We start from the raw sequence: 22,494 nt of genomic DNA on the forward strand, positions 1-22,494 counted from the left end.
TATAAGAAACAAGATTTTAAAAATATCTTTTGAACCATAAACACTGTCCTGTAATCTGTCTCTCTTGGCTACATTTGCTGGGTTAGATGAGTTGCAATCCAGGGCTACTACACTGTCTACTGCTAGTTTAGATACACCAGTCTCGAAATTAAATTAAAAATTTCCCAACAGACAGTAAACTCCTTACTCTGTTGAAAAATCATTTTGAGTTTCTCAAATCTTCTCAATTAGGTGCTCCCTAATTACTCTATGTGTAAGAATACTGTTTCCTCATTTAGTCTATGGTATTGACTTTTGGGTTGCTACTGTACTTTCAGGTCATAGCCTTAAAACCCTAGGTTTGCCAAGAATTTGGGAAGAGCGAGCAAAAATGGCACTTTATAAAGTGTTTAGGTTTTAATTTTACAGCAGGTCTTGGACTTTTATACAACAGTAATGACTTTGTTTTAAATTTGGCTTCAATACACGCTTGTTATTGTTCAGTCTGAATGTCTCTTCTTGGGTGCTTGTGGTAGGTAAAAAAGGGAAGCAGAAATTCATTCTGATTACTTCAATGTAAACATGCAGGTTTCTTTGGCAAAAATATATACAGTAAAAGGCTGGTCTTTACCCTTTTCCAGTCTAATCCTGCTTAGCCTTTCGAAATTAGACAAGTTACTATTTGAAAACTTTTATTGAAAATCTCTTGAATTAAAAAAAAACAAAAACCACCAGCAGCAGCCTCAGTAGCTTCCTCACGTCACGCTTTTTACATTCTCATAAAATTGAAAATAAAATTTGTACTTTTGGCTACAGTTAGTACAGCTGATAGCCCGGTAAGTAGATACTGGCACGTAGCCCTTAGTAATTGCGGAAAGTTTATCAACCTGAATGTTCAGACCTTCAGTGTATTTGGCATTCGACGGCGTCGCAGAAGTGCGATCTGGTTGTGGTGCACCTTTTGGAACCGGTCATGTTTATTGCAGCGCTAAGTCTCATTCGCTAGAAGTCAGCTCTGAGCCCGGAACTCAGCCGGACCAGAAAGGAAGTGGCACGAGTTTCCAGCCGGCGCTAAATCAAGGTTCCCCGGGTACGATGGCGTCGTTGCTCTTACGCTCGTTGCTTCTAGAGACTTCCCAGCGACTGTTCGTGGCGGCGAACGGAGCCGCCTTGCTTCGTTCTCAGCCGCGCCGAAACAAAAAGCTCTGGCTCCGAGCTTACCTGGAGCAGCAGCGTTTGCTTGAGCCGCCCAGGCGCCGGTAAGAGGGTCTCGGGTGGGAGAGGCTCACGGGGTTAGATGCAGGTTTAGTGCGCGGGGAGCGCTTCTTCTCTTAGCAACACGCAAGCTTTAGGCAGAGCTTGGGAGTCTCAAAGTCTGAAGAAGTTCCAGCGCGACACTCGGGCTGCTGCGGTGGCTGGTTTATGCTGCTTGGGAGAGAAAGTAGAAGGCCGAAGGGCAGGCATCCTCCAGAACAGGGGTCTCCAACCCTGGCAACTTTAAGACTTGTGGACTTCAACTCCCAGAGTTCCTCAGCCAGCAAAGCTTTGGGAGTTGAAGTTCACAAGCCTTAAAGTTGCCAAGGTTGGAAATCCCTGCTCCAGAGTGTATCCAGCTTGCAGAAAGATGAGCACGGGGAGGGTAAATGGAGCCTTGACCTAAACTAGTGCTTTTCAAACTTGCTAACTTTAAGATAAACGGACTTCGAGTCTGGGTTCGATTCTGGCTGGAGAATTCTGGGAGTTGAATGTCGCTCATTTTCAAGTTGCCAGGTTGCCACTGGGTTTGTGGGCATACAAGCAAATACTTATGCAGTTGAGGATGGCTGTGGTTTAGCCTGGTATCCTTTTTCAAAAAAAGGGGAAAAGGGGAAAAAACTTTTGAACATAAGAATTTGGTTTCCCTGTTCTTAAATGAATGAATTCTTTATTGGCCAAGTGTGATTATATGCACAAGGAATTTGTCTTGGTGCATATGCTCTCGGTGTACATAAAAAGAAGATTGTATATTAAACAGTCCCATTCAAGTCAAAAATTGATTTCCCCCACAACTGAAAAACCAGTAGGCCAGGGATGGGGAACTTTTTATGGCTCACTCAGGAATTCTGGAAGTTGAAGTCCATAAGTGATAAAAGAGCCAAGTTTTCCTACCTCTGCTCTATAGTGTTGTTTTGAGGGCAGGAGTTGAAACAGTTTATGTCCAGGATGTGAGGGGTCTGAAAATATTTTCACAGCCCTCTTTTTGACATGTGCAGTATTCAGGTCTTCAGTGGAAGGCAGGTTGGTAGTAATTGTTTTTTCTGTAGTCCTAATTATCCTCTGAAGTCTGTGTCTGTCTTGTTGGGTTGCAGAGCCAAATCAGAAAGTTATAGAGGTGCAGATGATAGACTCAGTAATTCCTCTGTAGAACTGTATCAGCAGCTCCTTGGGCAGTTTGAGCTTTTTGAGTTGCTGCAGAAAGAGCATTTTTTGTTGTGCTTTTTGATGACACTTAATTCTCAATAATTCTTCCTAACCATTTAACTATTTTTAAAAGTCTAAATAACAGCAATAAGAATAAACACAAATAAAATAAAACCTGGCTTTGAGCAAGTGCTTCAAGACTATTTCAGTTCTTTTAAAATAATCTTCAGTAATTTCTACACGTTTTTGAATGAGGATTATGATACACAAAAGATGAAGGAAAGTAATGTAATGTAGTTGTCAATTCCCCAACACATTCAGAAAACATTCAGACCCCCTTCACTTTTATCAGTTTTGTTATGCTACAGCCTGATTCTACTGTTTTTTTCCAAATTAATCTACATTCAGTACCCCATAATGAAAAAGTGAAAATAGAATTTTAGAAATTTAAATTTAAATGTAAATTTATTTTTTTAATCATTATTAGTGATTCCACTAAACAGTCTGGTTTTCCTTTATCTAGTATTAAATTATTTATTCTCATTGCAATCTGAAATATGCTTAACAAATTTTTCCAGCACCACAGTTCAGACACAAGTTTTTTAATAATCCAGCCTTTACAGCCAGAACTACAGTTCAAAAAATCATAGCCTTTACAGTACCGAATTCTTTTAATGCCTAAAATATGATGTCATTGCAGTTTAATATTTTTGTCTAAATTTGTTGTAATCTTTCTCCCACATAGCAAATTTCTTTCTTGACTATAATCCCTTGATTATATATAATCCATATTTGAACCTAGGAAGATAAAATCTGTTATCATTTCATTTAAATTCTTAATCTAGTATTACTCATAAATCATCAGGATGATTATATGATGGTAAATTAAGTTGTAACATTCCTTCTACTAGTGGCCTACTGAAAAAGAGACACATCACTTGCAAATATAGCTGTAGCCAGTCCCACCTACTTTTTCTTGCTTACCTTTCACATTTGGTCCACAAAAGCCGGTTCGTATGAAAGGCCATGTTCAAGTCAGTATCTGAATGCTCATTTGGAGTAATACTGGTGTATCTGATGTCTTTGTCTCAAAATATGGATGTGAATTTTGATATGTGCTGTTAGTCAGACTTAACTCTGCAGGTTGAGTTTTTAGAAATCATTTTATCATTTAATTTAATGCTTTTTTTCTCAACCAATTCTATTTCACAAAAATTATATAGGAATAAAATACAGACAGATATTCATGAAAACTATTTTGAAGTCTTAGGGAAAATGGGATATGACTTTAACAAATAAATACAATTTACACCAGGTTTATTTATTTTTATCTTGAAAAATATATTTAGATTAGATTAACTGTCTAGATTAGATTAGATTACCAGTATATTAACATGTTGTTTTACTTATATATGCTTTTCAGAGCCTAAATTAATCCTGTGGAAGAGTGAAATATTCATATATCTGATTTTTCAGGAATAAACAATATAATATTGCTGACTAGAAACAAAACATTTTTTAGTTTTCTTAGCCTGCTCTATTGGGATAAGAAAGTTTGAAGTAAATGATATTAACAAAAATACCATAATATTGTGACACAGCTATAGACACTTCCATTTCCATGTTTCATACCTGTAAGTTCTTTTATAAAACATGGGACAATACATGACTCGAAATGAAATATATAAAAGTTTCTGTTCTTTAAATATGTTTGCTCACAGTAATCAGTTTAAGCTCTGAAATTGTTTTTTTCCACGACATATCTCTGATTTTCACAATGAAGATTTTCAAACTGAATATGTACAAAACCAAAATTCCAATACTGGTTTTTAAGAGTACAGTCTCACCATGAAAACTGTCTAGGCTGTTTTTTATATATTTGCTTCTCTATTTCTGCTCTCCTTTTATGTAGGTCTGAGAAGCCTAACTGGGATTACCATGCAGAAATAGAAGCTTTTGGCCACCGGATACATGAGACATTCCCAGTCGAACAACTCAAAACTGCATTTGTTAATTGTTGCTATATAAAAAATGAAGAAATTAAACGCCAAGAACTTGGACTAGAAAAAGAAAAGCTTGCTCTTAATCTTAAGGACAATCAAGAGCTTTCTTTACAGGGATCTTCCTTTTCACACTCTTATCTCACACAGTGTTTTGAAGAGGCCTTTCCAAAAATGCCACCGGCTGGCATTGAGGCACTTGTTAACTATCTCACCAGTGAAGAAATAGTATCCTACATTGCTAGAAACCTATCTTTGCAAGACTTGACACTTTGTGCAGAATTTCCTGTACCACCTAAGGTGCTGCAACGGACTTTTTTTGCCGTAATAGGAGCTTTGCTTCAAGGTAACAGCTCTCAAAGGACAGAGATCTTTGTCAGGGTAAGTTATTATTACAGAATGTAATGTTATGGTTAGCAAAACAAAAGTTCTTTGTATCCATCCAAGACTACAAAGCTGGTAAATTGCATTAGAAAATATAATACATTTTTGGGGGATTATTCGGTTAATCTTCAATTGCCTTTGAGGTTTTACTTAGTGAGATTGAGATAAAATTGTTTTAATGAGTTAATAGACGAGGAGAGACAGACTGTCAAAAAATACTGTACCCTTAAGAAAATAAAGCATTTCATATTCTATCACACTACCAAATTTTGGCAACCTTTTTTCTTCATAAACAATTGAAATTGGTGATCCAGACTTTTTTAACACAAGATTTGCATGAGTGCAATATTCTGATACAAATTTGCAAATTAGATTAGCAGAACACGTATTAAGAGAATTTTAAAAATATATTTCTTCCTAATATGCAAAATATTAAAGATTTGGGAAAAATACTGGAAAATTACATATAGAGATCCAGCTATACTGTCAGAATTTTAGTCTAGTATTATGTTTTATTTGCTTGTTGCTTACATGGAGACTGGAATCATTTATTTTAGACCAATAATGCCCTTACTGCTCTATAGAATGAATAATGTAAGCCTCATAAAATATCTTGTAGTTAGTAGTTAGTTAGGTGAGAAATGTTGTTTTATGTAACTATCCTTCAAGGAAGTTGACTTTATGGAAGATGATTTTATATTTGACATAGCCTATAGATTTCCTTCATTTAATTTTGTTTATTTTGTGAAGATTAAATATGGCATGGCTTTCCTTGTCTCCCAAGCTAATTTGCAATGTGTCTACTTCCACTGTTTTATAGAGACATTTCTCTATATTTGTATGTTAATAAAAATTATCTCAATGCTTGAGAGGTAAAGTAGATTTGTAGTATTATAATGCAGTAATAACTAAGCATTACAAAAATATACCCTAGTAAATAAGAGTTTTTTATTTGAAAGAACTGTGTATAGGCAGTTCTCAAATTATGAGAATAATTGGAATCAGAATTTCTGTTGCTAAGCAAGGTGGCTGTTAGATGAGTCAGGCCTAATTTTATGACCTTTTTTGCCATGGTTTTTAAATGAATCACTACAGGATTCATATAGTCATTAAACAAGTCAGGCTTCCTCCATTGATTATGCTTGTCAAAGCTTGCTGGGAAGGATACAGATGGCCATCTCATAATCCTTGGATCATGCGACCGTCATAAATACATGCCCAAATTTTGATCATTTGCTGTGATGATTATAAGTGCAAGGACCAGTTATAAGTCACTCTTTTCAGTGATGTTATAACTTTGAACAGTTGCTAAATGAATGATTGCAAGTTGAAGTCTACCTGTATTATGTATATCAATGATTATTGCTACTATTTTAAAGTAACTCAAAGAATATTGTCTTTTTAATATTTGTTTACAGGACTTCTTCATCCCCCAGTTGATAGGAAAGGAACTGTTTGAGATGTGGAACGTTGTAAACCCCATGGGCTTGCTGCTGGAAGAACTGGTCAAGAGGAATATAACTGCTCCAGAACCAAGGCTAACCAGGCAGTCAGGAGCTACCACTGCTTTGCCCTTGTTCTTTGTTGGGTTATATTGGTTAGTAAGATTTCAGGCTGATTCAGACTTGCTACTGTGTACTGAACGTGAACCCCTGTCTTACCAGTTATATGTATTTTATACATATGCTTGAATGGAATTCCATGTAGAAAATTAAACATGCATAAACTTAGCCAGTTTAGTTAGTGTTCATTGATAGGGAGCAAAATGCCTCCATGTCAGGATTGGACATTGATAAACATGCTGCATTCAGGTTGTCTTGGCACGTTGATCCTACAGGGTTTAGAATTCCAATTCCACTTCATATAAGTGATAATAAAATCTAAATTAGCTTTTCATATTCCCAGTTATTTTCAGTGTATGTTATAGCTTTAAAGAGTTATATATTGTTGTTGGTTTTTGTTCTCTAAAGAATAAGTACCAGTCACTGTTCCATTTCTAGCTTACATCTCTACAAGATAAGAGTGATTTCTGACATGAAGAGACATGTTTCTGAATTCTTCTATTTCAGAAGTGATGACTTTGCAGTTTGGTTCAGAAATCATGGAGCCATAACTTGCTCTTGTTAAACCACTAAAATTGCTTTTGAGCTATGTCTATGGGTTTTGAGCCTTTAAAGACAGTAGACTTCAATTATCTTCAACTTGTTTTTATCTTAGGCTTGTCTTTTTGTATTGCTTTTCATGGATTATTCTTTTTTGCCCTGAATTGTGGAGTAATTTTACAAATTCAGGTCTAGTTTGTGCATGGACAATTGCTTTTCTTGTGTTTTATAATTTTTGATTGTGCAATATGATTTATAAGCACACATTAATTCAAGGGAGTTAATTGCTTTGCATTGTTGGTAGTGGTACAAAGAATATTGATAGATCAGGAAAGGGAAAAGATTAATTAATTTACTGATATTTGTCCTTTCCATGTAAAATCCAGATAATCTTTCTTAATATTTTGTTTTCTAGGACCAAAATCAGGATCTAATATTTCATCATTTATTAATTTTCACTTCAATATACTGCATACAATCACTACAGAAAAATATAATATAGATTTCTTAAAACAGAAATGCATAATAGTTTCAAAATCACTGTTTACTTGAAATTGGAATTTTTATATGCTATAAAATTAATTTTAAAAAAGAATAGTTTCAAAATCAGTTTATACGAAGATCAAATAATAGACTAAAATTGTTTTTCACGGTATTAGGTCATGCTTGCTAGTTTTATATTCCAGCTATTCGAGCTACCAGTTTTTCAATGTTTGCTTTACCATGAGGCTATGTGCTCTTTATACTAAGGCTTGCTCTTAGTTATTAAATAAACAGACTGTATGTTGCCTAATCTGATTGATGAGTTGCATAATCATAGACTTCATAAAGGTATTTCTTCTCTTTTCAGTGATAAGGAGCTTTTAGCTGAAGGTACTGGTGAAACAATATTAGCTGCTGAAGAAGAAGCTGCTCGTGTGGCCTTGCGGAAACTTTATGGCTTCACTGAGAACAGACAATCCTGGCATTACCCTTCTTTGAAATGTGAGAAGAAAGCTGAAAAAGCTATTAGCAGTAGTTAGGCAAAAAGTCAGGTCCATTTGCAACAATACTGCATTTCAGCAAGAACTTTTTTCTCTTCTGTTCCATTTATCTAAATTAAAATGCTTTGAATAAAAATGATCAAAGGATTCATAAGATAGCTGCATTCATTTTATTGTTGTGGAAAACTACTGTTCATTTCCTAATACTGTGACTTTTTGCATTGCCAACTCAAAGGAATTATGTATTTCACATCTTGATGGAGAGCTAAAATTAAATTTATGCCATCTTTATGATCACCCAAATTTGTGGCTGGGTATGTTTCTTTATCCAGGTTCAACTTCATGCATTTGTGTCTCAGTAATTTGAAATCTTTACCTAATTTCCATCAAAGTTTCTAATCTGTTAAATACATTTGCAAGGACTATGAGCATTTACTAGGAATTTCTCATGCGTAATCTCACTAGAACAAATAGTGATTGTACAATATCATGTTCCAATTATGCATTCAAAAGATCCCCTGCACATATTTAGAAAGAAAGCTTTAAAAACATTCATCTATGTTTGAATATATTTCTATTTCAGCTCTCATTACAATGGAACACATATGTAGTCTTCAGACCTCTTGAATTTCCTCCTTAAAGTGACATCAACATCTGTTAGCTATAGAATAATTTCATATACCAATTACATGGGACTGAGGGAGAAAAGGACAGATTATGTGCAGTTACAAACCTAATGATTCTACTACATCTGCTCTTTATCAAGATATGGGAACTCTGCTGGAATGAAATAAATCATATTTCATTCCAGAAGAATGGAATACATATCACACTATAAATACATTTATAGAGATAAAAATACTGTATTTCAAGCCATATAGAATGTAATTATTTGATGTTCTAGATATATGCTTTGCATGATAAAACATACAATATCCCTTGCTGTACACACTGCTGATAATTCTCAAACTTAAAGCTCCAGCTCATTGAGAATGAGGCTGATGGACAATGTAACAATGTGTTTAGAAAGAGTCACAACACAATGATAAAACACAGCTTTGCATGTGAAAGTCTACTTGCATGTTTAAAGGATTTTAGTACATAGCAAAGAAAAATGAAACCAGCTAGTTGAATAATATCTGGTAAAATGGTCTAAGAACTCGGAAATAATTCAAAGGATTTTTCAGTTGCTATTTAACCAGCAACATATGTACAACTCAGCCTCCAGAGCCAGACATTTACTTGAATAAATATAAAATAACCTTTGCTTTTGCAGAAACCAAGGCTTGTCCATGTTAGATCAACAAGAAATGGGAAAAGGAGGGAGTGGCAGCACAGCCAAAATAAAGTTGCTTTTTGTGTCTGTGAGCCACAATCCAACCAAGCAATAATGGTCATAAAAATAATATGTATTCACCTCTGATCTCATTGCTTCTGCAAATTGTTGACCCCTGATACATTAATATAAAACCAAGCAATAGTGCTAGGTGTACGACAGATTGGGTTCACGCGTGAAGTCACTTTATGGCATTTCCATTTAAAAAAATAATTCAAAATCAGATGGGAGGTGTCTAAATATGATTAATAAATTGCTGAAATATTGTTTACTGGATAAATTACACGTTTGCTGGATTCATATAGTAAATCATAAAAGTAGGGATCTATTGCTTTCCATCAAGGACCTGTATACTGCACAACTTCAAGTCAAAACGAGGTCTGTGAAAATATTTACAGACCCCTCACATCCTGGACATAAACTTTCAACTCCTATCCTCAAAACGATGCTATAGAGCACTGCACACCAGAACTAGACACAAGGACAGTTTTTTCCTTGAACACCATCACTCTGCTAAACAATTCCCTCAATACTGTCCAACTATTTACAAAGTCTGTCTGCACTATTAATCTATTAATATTAATTATTATTAATGTTATTACTATTAATCTTATCACTCCTTATCACCCATCCCCTCCCACTTGACTGTATGACTGTAACCTTGGTTGCTTGTACCTTACAATTTATATTGACTGTTTCCTAATATTATTTGATTGCTTGTTGTACCCTATGACTTATTAAGTGTTGTACCTTGTGATTCTTGACAAATGTAACTTTTATGTACACTGAGAGCATTTGCACCAAGACAAATTCCTTGTGTATCCAACCACACTTGGCCAATGAAGAATTCTATTCTATAAGGATAAAATGTTTTGGGAAGACACAAGCAAAATTGGGAAGGCCACTCCTCCCCCCTCGAGTTTTTAAGCAAGGGGTGTTCTGCAAGTTGTCTTGATTTGTAGAGCAATACTTACTTTCTGTACCTCGGAAGAGAAGCATGTTATAATATTGGTAAGGGATTATTGGGAAGCCGGGTGGAGCAGAAAAATGGGATTCGAGAGGCTCATCCAGCAACAGGTCGACGTTTAGAAATCTGTCTGGGTTTATCGACTATGACAAATCAAATTGACATAGCTGCCTCCACGTACAAGAGCCTTTAGGCTCCTGAAAATTATTTGCTGGGAAAAGCTACAGGGACTACCCAAGTAGTGCTTGCGCGTCCTCTACGCTATCCTGATCAGGATGACCCTTTGACCCCATTCATGGCGATCATGCGATTGCAAGTTAATTCAAATTCAGGAAATTCTTCGTTTATTCTTGGAACACCTGGTGTTCGTTACGGACCTCGCACCGTCAATTCATCGCCCCGTCTCGGCTCACCAATTCTTTTCCTTTCCCGACACATTTTTTTTTTTTAAAAAAAACCCTTTCCTTACGTCATAAGTCCCCAACTACAGATTGCGCTCGCCCCCTCCGCCTGACTTGCAGGGTCATGCCAGGTAAGCGGCTCCCGAGAGGAAAAGAGACACGGGAAGTCCTCCCGGGCGGAAGGGGGCGCATTTGGCCGCTGCCAGAGCGTCCGCGGCGCTCCTCTCCTCGTCGTTTCTGGGAAGAAGTATAGTGCAAGTTCCGCCTCGGCTCGTCATTCAGCCGCCCCGGGCCCGGCTTGAGTTTGCTGGTCGTGCTGCTTCCCTTCCCCTCTCCTCTTCCGTTCTTCCGTTGAGCTCGTGTGGGTGGGAGCGAGCCTCGCTCTTCTGTTGGCTTGGCTCGCCGCCGCCGCCGCCGCCGCTCAAGCGGGACGGTCCCTGCCTCTCCTGCGCCGCCTTCCTCTTCGTTCTCGAGCGGACCGGGGATCGGCTCCCCACCCCGCCCCCGGCGGAGGCCATGGCGGCGAGCGCCAAGCGGAAGCAGGAGGAGAAGCACCTGAAGCTGCTGAGGGAGATGAGTAGCCTCCCGCCCAACCGCAAGTGCTTCGACTGCGACCAGCGCGGCCCCACCTATACCGACATGACGGTGGGCAGCTTCGTTTGTACTTCCTGCTCCGGCATCCTGTGAGTTGAGGAGAAGAAAGGGCCCGGCCGCTTGGCGGGAGGAAACGGTCGAGCGTTCTAAGTAGGCAGCGCAAGAGAGGAGGGAGAAAGCCCGCTCAGGCTGGGGAAGGGGTCTTGTGAGGAGAGCCCCTCTGTTGGGAGGGGAGAGGACTTGGGCCCGCGTGAAGAGCCAAATAAAAGTGGAAGTGGGGAATTCTTTCCCTCTCCCCGAAATATTGAGGGGGTGGGGCAGAGAGAAGTAAGGCAATACAGTATCTGCAGAGAGAAATGGAGGATATTGTTACAGTTACTTTGGTCACCAATAGAAAGACATTTTATTGCAGACAATTTGAAAGACTGGGCCACCTGGAGAGACCCCCAGAAAGCAAAAAGCTGATGAAGTGAAAAGTACAGGATTAGAGTTTGGGAAATAACCTAGTATGTACATGTTCCACAAGCGTAGGCAACACTGCTTAAAATGAGAGTTGGTTCCTAGTGTATGTCATAAAATATGGATTATAAGCAATGCAAAATGGTATTTTTGGAAGAAAGTGTGTAAGCTTGATGTGCTAGCTTTTTGCTGGGGGAGAATCATATTTTAAAAATACATAAAATAGGAACAGAGGGACTTCATGAATGCATTTTCAAAATGTAATAACTTGTTCATGCCTTTTTTAATAACTAACTGAGAACATTTTGAGGAAGTAATAATAGATAATATTAAGTAAGCATATTACTTCAAGGGCTTACAGCAGGAAACAATTTAAACATCTTGTTAATCTCTAAATTTGAGAGGTTACTATATTTTTACCACTTTATCTTCATAATTGCCAAACTGTGGACATAATTTTGAAAGAATATAAACTAGTTTTCATAATCTGTGAAGTTAGCTGTCCATAATATGTAATCTTCAATACTTCTATAAAAAAATTTCAAGAATGTCATGTTACAATAGGCAGACTTAGTTTGATAATCTGTGACATTATTTGCTAAAATTATACCAATACACATAACTATGTTATAGGTCTAGAATTATCTGTACTGATGTAAATTGATCAGAATCTTGCTTATGTAAGAAAATTGTTTATATGTGTGGGAAATGGGAGATTTGTGATTTCAATTTTTCAAAGTGAACAATAAACTGTATTTTACATTGAAAAATCAATTTGGTAAATTTGGTATGAAATGATGGAATAATAGAGAAACCTGTTAAAACAAAGCTGAACTTTAGAAATCTTTAATGTGACAATTGAGTGTAATCTTTTTCATTATCTAGTTAAGCTGTTAAGAATCTCACTAATTCTAAATTGAACTTTACAAACAATCCTTTACCAATTCAAACAAATATATTTAAACTATTGCTGCCATGAAGTCATTAATACCTCCCAGAACAATATATTAATTTCATATAATAATGGTGTTTCAAGCATTTTGTATTTAATTTTTTAAAAAAACAAGCGTACTTCTTAGTAGTAGATCCTCAGATTGTACATGCTATCTTACTGTGGTATTTGTTTATGAGTTTCATAATTGAGATTCACGTCTGATTCTATTAAAAATAATGACTAAAATTCCCAATATCTTCAGCCAGAATCATTAACAGCAGTAATGGTGGGTGTTTTGGAGTTGAGAACTGTCAGGAGAGAATGAGGGCACCAAACAAAGCTGATTTCTCTTTTGAAATCACAATATTGGGGAAGGCATGATCTTTCTGATGGAGAATTAGAATACTCAGGCTATTTTAAGCAGAATATTGTAATCCTATGTACATGTAGTATGTACATATAGAGAGTGATAATTTTTATGTTTCTAGAATTTTTATATTTCTAGAATAATTTTAATGGTTGTGTGTGTGCTGTATATACCAAAATAATTTTCAAACACAAATTCATAGTGTCTTAGTGAAGGTTATGTCACTCACAATCAAATGCAGCACAGTTCTCTCAAGTGAGATAACCGTTGAGTGATGCAAAAATGAAAGTATTAAATCTGTTGTTCCTTTTGAAATGCCATGACATTTTGTTTCATAGAACTCAAAACATTTTATTATGACAACCAATATCTTTATAGGATTAAAAGAAAAATATCTTAACAAACATTTAGCCTTAAGACTAAAGATACAACTGCCAGAATAATGGGAAACTGAAATAAAATTATTAGTTTTTGACATATTTGGAATTTTTAATAGATAAATATAATTGCAACATAATAAAATTAATAGTATTTATAGTAAAATTTAATGTTTTGTTTCTCCATAATCAGAATAATTGCATTTGAGTTCTCTTAGCATTTTTACGTCTCTATCCCATACCATTAGTCAAAATTTAAACAGATGAACACTTTACTAGAAGAACAGTTCAAAAAGCTTTTTAAGAAAGCAGAATAAAAGATCTGTATCCATAGGAATTCTAAATGTCTTAAAAGATCTGACTAGTGGTTTCTGAACCAACATTTTAAATTGATAGCTATAGGCAACCTCTGAGAACTGTATTTAGAAATACGTTATTAGGCCCAATGTTTCTACAATACTTGAATCAAGACTTCTTTCAAAATTAAGAAATTTTCATATTTGTCGTATCTCTTATTTATTAAATACTATTTTTATCACTTAAGCTGTAGTTAAAAGTTCTTTTACTTGAAAGATTTCTACAATCACTTTTTTTAAAAAAAATATTTTATAGGAGAGGTTTAAATCCACCTCACAGAGTGAAGTCCATTTCAATGACCACATTCACACAACAAGAAATAGAATTTCTTCAGAAGCATGGGAATGAAGTAAGTATTTAGTATAGAATGCATAAGTAAATTGATGGAGAATACAATTTTAATGAGTGACTTAGTCAAAAAGATAATACAAGTTCTGAACATAAGAACATGAAATTTTCTTGGGCTGTACATACAGCACATACAGTGGTGTTTGAGAGCTGAAATGGAACTCTAATTTGACCCATGAATCAAATTTTCTAAGTTTCATTGATGCATTTCAGCATTTCCTCTGCCTTTTTATTATTCAGCATGCTTTAGAGTGAACTTTTCAGCATGGGTGGAACTTCCTAGAAATATGACTGGTATTTCCTCAAATGCTTATTCCTGTTAATATTGCATCACAGAAGTGCTGCTGAAGCATGTTATGGCTATGTTTTATGGGATATAGAAGGCAAGAAATTGCTTAATGGTCTTAAAATTATCAAAATGCGTAAGACTATATGACCTGAATTTAAAGATTTTCTAGACATTAGCAAGCTATCCCAAGTACATGAATTCCAAGAAGCTTAGTCATAACATGTAGTTTAAGTTGCAGAATTATAATAGCTAAAAAAATGGTAAGAAATGACTAATCTGGAATTTTAAATTAACCATTCTTTTATTTGATCAGGGTTATTTTTAGCAAATATTATTTGCTCCCAACCCTGAAATGGGACATTTTGCTGCAGCCAAACTAATTATAGCTAGGGTGTTTTTTTTGTAGGCTGTTGTTTTCCTTGGTAAAATAAAAATCTAATTATTTAGAAGATATAGAGGAATTAGCTGAATAACTGTAGTAAGAAGTATTTCAATGCTGTTCAGTATAAAAAGAATGTTGTTTTACTTGAGTTTTAAGAATGATTATCCAAAATCAGCTGAAACACTGACAACAATATAGCTGGTATGCAGGGAATGCAGATGGATAGTGGAAAACATCTCACTAACTCACAGTTGGAATCTAGTGTACAAAATATACATTTAGAATTAAACACTTTTAATCCTATCACTCACACCATAGTCATTTAGGGATGCTATGACTGCTGGAATTTGGAGAACCAATCATATGGCTAAAACCAGTCAGCGGGGTGGGGAATAATGGTTTTTACCCTTTTATATTTGGGTTTTTATTCTTTGTAAACTGCCCAGAATCACTGAGAGCGAGTGGGTGACCATGTAAATCTTCTAAATAAATAAGTACCACTCGTTGAGCACTATCACAACTTTGAACAATTGCTGAACGGATAGCTGGTAAGTGAGGACTACCTGTACACTCCTGCCATTCTTCATCCCTTTTAGGAACATTTGCCCCTCATTCTCTTCTGAGTCAGCATGGTAGGACTTGCAGAGGGATGTATGTGTATGTAATATCATTGAATATTACTTTATGTGAGTTGATGGCCAAAAGAAAGATGCTACTGCTAAAGTAATTGCATAATTCATTTAGTTGTAAATATTTAAATTTTTGTCTTCTATTACAGTATTTCTATTTATTGTATGCTTCTATTTAAAATGTTTTACAAAACCTATAAAAAACATCATCTGGGGTATGTAATTCTGTTCCCAAACTGTCTATATGGTCATTAACCATAACAAAGATTTTAGATTTTATAAAGATTTAGTGGATTCATGTTGAGAAAATGAATGGGTTTGAATATGTACAAAACACTATTTGATGATGTTTCAATCTCTTTAATATAGTATAGGTAGTCCTTGATTTATGATCACAATTGAGCTCAAATTTTCTGCTGCTAAGCGAGACAGTTAAGTGAGTTTTGCCTCATTTTATTACCTTTCTTGACACAGTTAAGTGAATCAGTGGAGTTGTTAAATTAGTAACACAGTTGTTAAGTGACTTTGCCTTCCCCAGTGACTATGCTTGTCACAAAATCACAAAAGATGGTCACGTGATCCCAGGATACTTCAACTGGCATGCACACATGCCAGTTGCCAAGAATCCAAAGTTTGATCTTGTGACCGTAGTTTGATCTTGTGACCATAGGGGTATTGCAATAGTCATAAGTGAAAAGCAGTCACATTTTTTTTTCCAGTTCTGTTGCGTTTTCAAACTATCCTAAAGGAATTATTGTAAGATGAGGACCACTTATATTTAAGTTCATTAAGTGATCAGATGGAAGTACATTTTATTTAATATTGTTTGTCTTTGAAAAGGTATGTAAACAGATTTGGCTAGGATTATTTGATGATAGATCATCAGCAATTCCAGACTTCCGGGATCCTCAGAAAGTCAAAGAATTTCTACAAGAGAAATATGAAAAGAAAAGATGGTTGGTACACATTTCACTATAATTATATTATAAAACTTTGTATAATAAAAAGAATTTGTATTATAATATATTGAACATTTCCTATTCTATTTCCAGTAGAATGCCTAAACATATACTTGTTTTATTTGTATCAATATTTACCTTGTAGAGATATTACTGGAAAATTTCTTACCAAAGTCAAATTCAAAATCATTGAAATGCCTTTGTCATGCATTTTACAGTACCTCTACTGATTTTTACTGCTGTAACCATTATTACTTCCTTCTAGTAGTCACCAATTAGCTCGCCCTGTTTCCCCCTAGGGTTAAAAGGCATTGTGAACAAAAGTACTAAATATTAAACTAATTAGCAAAGTCCAGTGTTTGACTTTTACTTAATTTCTTGAGCAAATTATTGTTCATTCTCCAGAACATGAGTGTTCAGTTGAATGAATTCCCTGATGCTGTTTCCCTGGAATACCCCTTAACAACCCCCACTCATTACGATGCCATTTTCTCAAGCTTAGATCAGAAAGGCTTTGCTTTCTTTTTATTACTTAACTACCCCCCACCACCACCCCAAAAAAAATCATGTCTTATTTGATTGCTTCTGTTTTAGGAAGATTAATGCATAAAATAAAATTAGATAAAATATTTTTGACTTAAAGTTTAAAGGCTGTGTGTTTGTATTTATGTATTACGAATATTCACAATGTACATTTTTTTTGTTTTAAGTTATTGGTATAGTAAAATAGTAAAATTCTTGGCTGAAGCAATTCTTACAGCTATTTTTAACAGGATGAAGTTTTCCAGTTTTAGTTAAATGTATTTCTTAAGCCAATACTTGTTGCTAATATCTTATTTTTCAGCTGTGTAGAATAATGTATTTTGCTCAGCTTGTAATAGTATATCTTACTTAGGTACTACACATAAACACACAGGGTTCCAGTTCTAGAACTTCAACCAGTTACATTATATTACCTCTATTTACATTCAGAATTTGCCTTGTACATTTATGATTTGTTTTAGACCAGTTATATCTTAATGATTATTCAGAGCATTTCAATTATATGCCAGTTAATCTTTTAAATCTTTGTTCTTACTGTTTTTCTTACATTATAGCTATTACAACAAAGTGGGTTTATATTTGCTTAAGCCATATGGATAATTTCAGCTCTCTAAAGCCTATAATTGGATTGTAGCATCATCATTTATTAATGATGGATTTGGAGATGTTATATAATAAATACAGATGTTTTAATTTGGCATTTTAGGTATGTTCCTCCAGAACAAGCAAAAGTTGTGGCTTCTGTCCATGCATCTATATCTGGATCTTCTGCTAGTAGTACAAGCAGTACTCCAGAAGTTAAACCACTTAAATCTCTCTTAGGAGAATCTGCACCAGCACTGCACTTAAATAAAGACACACCTACACAAGTAAGTAATGTATCTTTTAAAAGTGTATAAATTTAACACCCATTCAATAAAATAAATTAACTTGATGCACTGTCCATTACTAATCTATTATTTGAAATCTTTCTTCAGACTGATGCTGCTTTCATATTTTCAGTTTATACTATGTAGCTGTTCTATATCTCTTAATTTTGTCCTGATGGCTTTCAGGGAATCTATCTACTCAACAATTCTATTCAATTCTACTTTATATTTCTGTTAACAATGTTAACAGAACTAAAGTATGTTATTACATAGTGACAATATCATTCATATTTCCTTTACTTCTTCGTCCTTCAATAATCTGTTCCTTCGGGGGTTTTCTTTTTGTCCACCTATATTTTGTTGAGTTTTTATTGAAAGTTCTTTTAGGAGACCTATGTTGCATTCTTCCAATATCTAAGCTTCTATAGTACTGACATATTTTCTCAGCTTCCTAGTCTTTGGTCTCTTTTATTTTTCACACACTTCTGTTTCCTAAATTATCTTTACTAGAGTCTGAAAGTGAATTATATTGTGTGTCTCTTGAGAGTGTTTGAATGTTTCGTGCAATTTTGCGTTACTGTATTGATGAGTGCCAGATCTGTAGTATCTTACAGTGCAGAATTAAATTGCCTCATCTGGATGAAAAATAATTTGACTTATAAAAGTGATGTTTTTCTGTATTAGGAATGAAACTCTGGTTTATTCTAGTTACTCATGCTTGTTTAACCCACTGCAATTTGTTTACAGTCTCCTGTTACAATACGGTCTCAAGGGCAGTCACAAGAAAAGAAGCAATTTGATCTTCTCAGTGATCTTGGTTCAGACATATTTGCTGCTCCTACTCCACACACCACAGCTACTGTGAATTTTGCTAATTTTGCACACTTCAACAGTCATACAGGTAATTTTATTGACTATCTTAGGTTAAATACGAATAGGTATTAGGTTAAATTAATACTGAGATTGAGCTCTCTCTCTCTCTCTCTCTCTCTCTCTCACACACACACACACACACACACACACACTTGTATGGCCATTGGTTTAATGATTAAATTGCCCAAATGTGTGCTTAATCACTGAAGGTTATTAACACAAGTTTACCAAAACCTACAGATAAAATAAGAAATAAGCTATGAAAACCAAACTTGCTGGCTTCTGTGATTTTGGCAAAGATTTGAGAAAAAAAGAGAAAGTCACATTTGTTTCAGTCCAGACCAAATAAAATATTTAAAATTATGAGATTATGAGTCTTCCTAAATATAATAATCTAAGTAAACAAATTTTAAGCAAAATAGCTAAAAGATAAAATGTACAGTACATTATTATCATAGGAACAAAATTGACAAAGTGAATAATTTATGATTAAAATGATTAAAACTACGGTAAAATGATTAAAACTATGGTAATGTATTACAATTAATAGAACAATAGTTCTATGCTATTATGAAAGTAACAAAACATTCAGTGCTATCTATAGAAAGAAAAATGAAAATAAGTATTCTATGCTAATAGGCTAAAAATTAAGACTGTTAAGGTGATTAGAAGACATAGTAGACAGATCAGTAAACATAGTAGACAGAAATATAATCATGAAGTTTAATAAGGAAGTGGTTTATTAGTTTTACTTAACTCTTACCAGCAATCAATTTCCTGCCAATTTTATATTGGGCAAGATTAAATCAGAAATAATTACAAATACAGAATTATTTTGGCCAAGAAGCTGTGTAAATATTATGGAGATACAAAATTTTCAATTTCTATAAAATGAGCAACACAGAAGTGCTTGTTTAATAGTCTAAAGAGTTAGTAACTCACAAGACCATACAAACTCCAAGAAACAAGCTGTCTTGTATCTATGACATGCTGTTGGTAAAAGCCTTTCTGTCCTTGAGATTAATAGCTATCCAAGACAAATCCCAAGGGTAATTTTGTTCTTTGATTATTGGTAAAAAGAAGATTAGGACTCTTGCTTATATCAGTTTGGTGATTGTCCTTTATTTTCAAAATGATCTAGATTACTCAAAATCAAAGGAAAGCAGGTGGGAAGGATAGAATCCTAGGTAGTAATAGTAGTCACACATTTAATATTTTTAAGGATATTAACAATATTAATCGAGAATGCAATGGGGAAAAAGCAATAAACAATAATGGGAACACTCATGATTTGTACTCTGTTGCTTTATATGACTCACGTATAGGTGTATATTTCTTTTAAAATAACTGATCAAGAGCACAATCCTTCATCTTCTATAAAAGATCTAATGCCAGAGCTGTCACAAAATTTAATATTCATCATGTCAAATGCTTATTTTTCCTCTTGATTCTGACTGAATTTTTTAAAATCAATTGTAGGACTGGAATAAAACCTTCCTTGTGTTTGTGTGTGTTGGAATGGGTGGGAGGACTGTAATATGCTTTTTAAAAGGCATTTTCAGCAGAGTTCTGGTGTTTGAATCTCAGAAGTACTTGAATGGCAGAAGAGTTTTTTCTTTTTTAACTTGGAGCTATTTAGCTATGGAGATAAATAATAATAATGTGGGCTCTTAAGCATGCTCCCATTCTTTCCTTAAAACACTTTAATGTGTGAGTTAACCTTGACCATGTGGATTTTTCTGTTGGTAGTACTAGATCCTTGTAAGTCTTGTCTTCCATGTCCCTCATTCACAGGGAATCTGTTACATGATTATATAACGACTTGTTGGTACTATTATATCTTTAAAAAGAAATCAGAGGAAGATGTCTTCCATAAGTCATTATCTATAGTTTGCAAACTGATTTAAGTCATTTTTGTTGAAGTCAGTAGTTAACTAATAATAATTGTTAATAATTATAATTTTAGGTATTTATTGTTTTAACTTGCTGTAAGCTGCCCAGAATCATTTGTTCTATGAAATGAATATCTATATAAATTAAATAACTAAATTAACAAATAAATGAATATTCTGTGCATGCTGTTTATTAGTTTCATTTTGCTTAAACATTTCACTTTTCTGAACTATTATGTAAAATGGTTTTTCCAAATTGTTGTCTAGAAATTCTGTTACTTATATTCCAATGCAACTAAATGCCTTTAGTTATATATTTAAAAAGGATAAAAATGTAATAATCACAATATTTCTAACTCTTACAAGAGTTCTGGAAGACAGGTCTTTACTTTGGTGATGAGTTAACAGAACAGGTAGAACTTAATTTAGTGAACACAGTTGGCACCAGCAACTTGGTCATTAAATGTAGTGGTCACTAAGTCAAACTGTGCCTGTTCTGTGGTCTTAGCTCAGCTTTCCTATAAAAGCAAGGGTTGAACATAGTTACTTTTTCATTACTGCTGTAACTGCAAAGAGTCACCAAAAGTTGCTAAATGAGGATTCCCTGTAATTGAGTGGGATTAAATAAATCTTTAGCTACAGTAGTTGCAGATTACAGTTCATATAGCTATAAAGAGTAGATAATGCCCTTTTTTAAGGAAGGGCATTAATTTTAATGTTGGTGACATTTACAAGATATTTCATAGCATTCTTGTAATTGGTTGGATGATGAATCAATTTCAGTTCAATTTTTTTTCTGCACCCTTCAGAGCACAGAGATTGGAGAAGAAGCAGTTAGGTTCCCAGAAATTATGCTCTGTAAATAGCTTGCAGTACTGCTCATTACTCTTGTAATCCTTTGTTCTTCAGTCTCTCTTTGTAATGGGTGAGGGAGAGAAAAACAAAGTGATTTATGTAGGTATCTCTCTTTTACCTGACACTTTCCCCCCAATGCAGAGATTGGAGAGTTCTGTAAGTACTGCTCTTCTACACATTGAAAATATTGTGATCATGCTGGTCAGGAAAAGGATAGATCAAAAATTGTTTTTGATGTAAGTGAACAGGCACTGGAGCATTCCAAAGGGCAGGTTGGTCTTTAGGAGGCGAACAAAAACTGAAGGTGTGAAACTGAGTAGCCTTGTCTCTTTCCAGTTGGTATTTTATTTCTCACTTAGCCACTGCTTTGCTTAGTGGCTGAGTTGCAGATCCCAATTTGGGTTGTTAAACGAGGACTGTCTTATTCCTATTCTGATACCCTGTAACTATCAAAAGTAGACTTTTCAGAGGCTGCTGCTAGACTTTGAAAGCCCCTGCAAAGAGTTACAAAACTTGGTTTCATCTGATTAATCTTTCCATTGGCAGCTAACAGCATTTTTATTCAGATGTGGTTTATAGGTTAATATGATGGTTTTTAAGCACTGTTTTGATGGTATATATTTATTAATGTGCTTTATGTTTTAATTTTTAAAGTTATTAATCTGCTTATATTTAACTGTTTTAAATGTTACTTAACAGTCTCACTTTTATAATTAAAGCAATATGTTAATACAATACACTATTATATATTTATACTCTTAGATACTATATAATAATCAGCTGACAGTAACTGTTCAGTAATATGAGAGGCTGTTTTCCATCTAGATTGAGCAACGTAGTAAATTCAAGCTGATAGGAACATTTACTTATGCAAATGATTGTAATATATCTTTATTAAGAAAGTATTTTGGATTTTACTTTATTTCATTATGTGATATATTAGAGGTAAAGTTATTGTAATCATAAGTAATTTTCTATTTGCGCAATGTTTCCAAATTTGAAAATGATTTATGTCTTTAAAACATTACTTTATGCAATTATATATTGTACATGGTTTGCTTAATTGTCATATGCCTTTAATGTTTTATGTTTTATATTAAAACTGAATTATCAGAAGCCAAAATCAATAGAGTTACGCTTGGTAAACTCAATAATATGTGAAAACTAGTGGTTTAACAATTCCATTCATGCATCTTGAAGAAGTATTATAGAATT

General features: G+C 34.6%; 2 protein-coding genes across 21 annotated transcripts in view; both read left to right on the forward strand.

The window, feature by feature from the left end:
- The first annotated feature begins 922 nt into the window (after nt 1-922).
- MRPL44 (mitochondrial ribosomal protein L44) lies at nt 923-8,151 on the forward strand. The gene is made up of 4 exons (XM_026664309.2): nt 923-1,238; nt 4,292-4,760; nt 6,182-6,360; nt 7,716-8,151. The coding sequence occupies exons 1-4, from the start codon at nt 1,075-1,077 to the stop codon at nt 7,885-7,887; spliced, it is 984 nt and encodes a 327-aa protein (XP_026520094.2). The 5' UTR covers nt 923-1,074; the 3' UTR covers nt 7,888-8,151.
- Nucleotides 8,152-10,788: 2,637 nt separating this feature from the next.
- AGFG1 (ArfGAP with FG repeats 1) overlaps nt 10,789-22,494 on the forward strand; it is a 32,195-nt gene continuing 20,489 nt past the window's right edge. For 7 of the 20 annotated variants that reach the window (XM_087965061.1, XM_087965066.1, XM_087965062.1 and 4 more), the window contains exons 1-5: nt 10,822-11,235; nt 13,896-13,989; nt 16,129-16,244; nt 17,497-17,659; nt 18,407-18,560. In XM_087965061.1, the coding sequence (XP_087821187.1) occupies nt 11,069-11,235; nt 13,896-13,989; nt 16,129-16,244; nt 17,497-17,659; nt 18,407-18,560 (694 nt within the window). In that variant the 5' untranslated portion in view covers nt 10,822-11,068. Of the gene's footprint in view, nt 11,236-13,895; nt 13,990-16,128; nt 16,245-17,496; nt 17,660-18,406; nt 18,561-22,494 lie in introns of all 20 variants that reach the window. The other 13 variants (XM_087965068.1, XM_026664367.2, XM_087965074.1 and 10 more) reach the window with 5 other exon arrangements.

This window comes from Notechis scutatus, chromosome 4 (assembly GCF_049901735.1).
Source record: "Notechis scutatus isolate UNSWTSFEM ecotype Mainland chromosome 4, rNotScu1.2, whole genome shotgun sequence".
NCBI lineage: Eukaryota > Metazoa > Chordata > Lepidosauria > Squamata > Elapidae > Notechis > Notechis scutatus.

What these genes read in the sequence shown, in the direction of transcription:
- MRPL44 (XM_026664309.2), top strand. Translation starts at nt 1,075, where the DNA reads ATGGCGTCGTTGCTCTTACGCTCGTTGCTTCTAGAGACTTCCCAGCGA. An exon ending in CTTGAGCCGCCCAGGCGCCG is followed by an intron (nt 1,239 to 4,291) that starts GTAAGAGGGTCT and finishes CCTTTTATGTAG; the next exon opens with GTCTGAGAAGCCTAACTGGG. An exon ending in TTCTTTGTTGGGTTATATTG is followed by an intron (nt 6,361 to 7,715) that starts GTTAGTAAGATT and finishes TTCTCTTTTCAG; the next exon opens with TGATAAGGAGCTTTTAGCTG.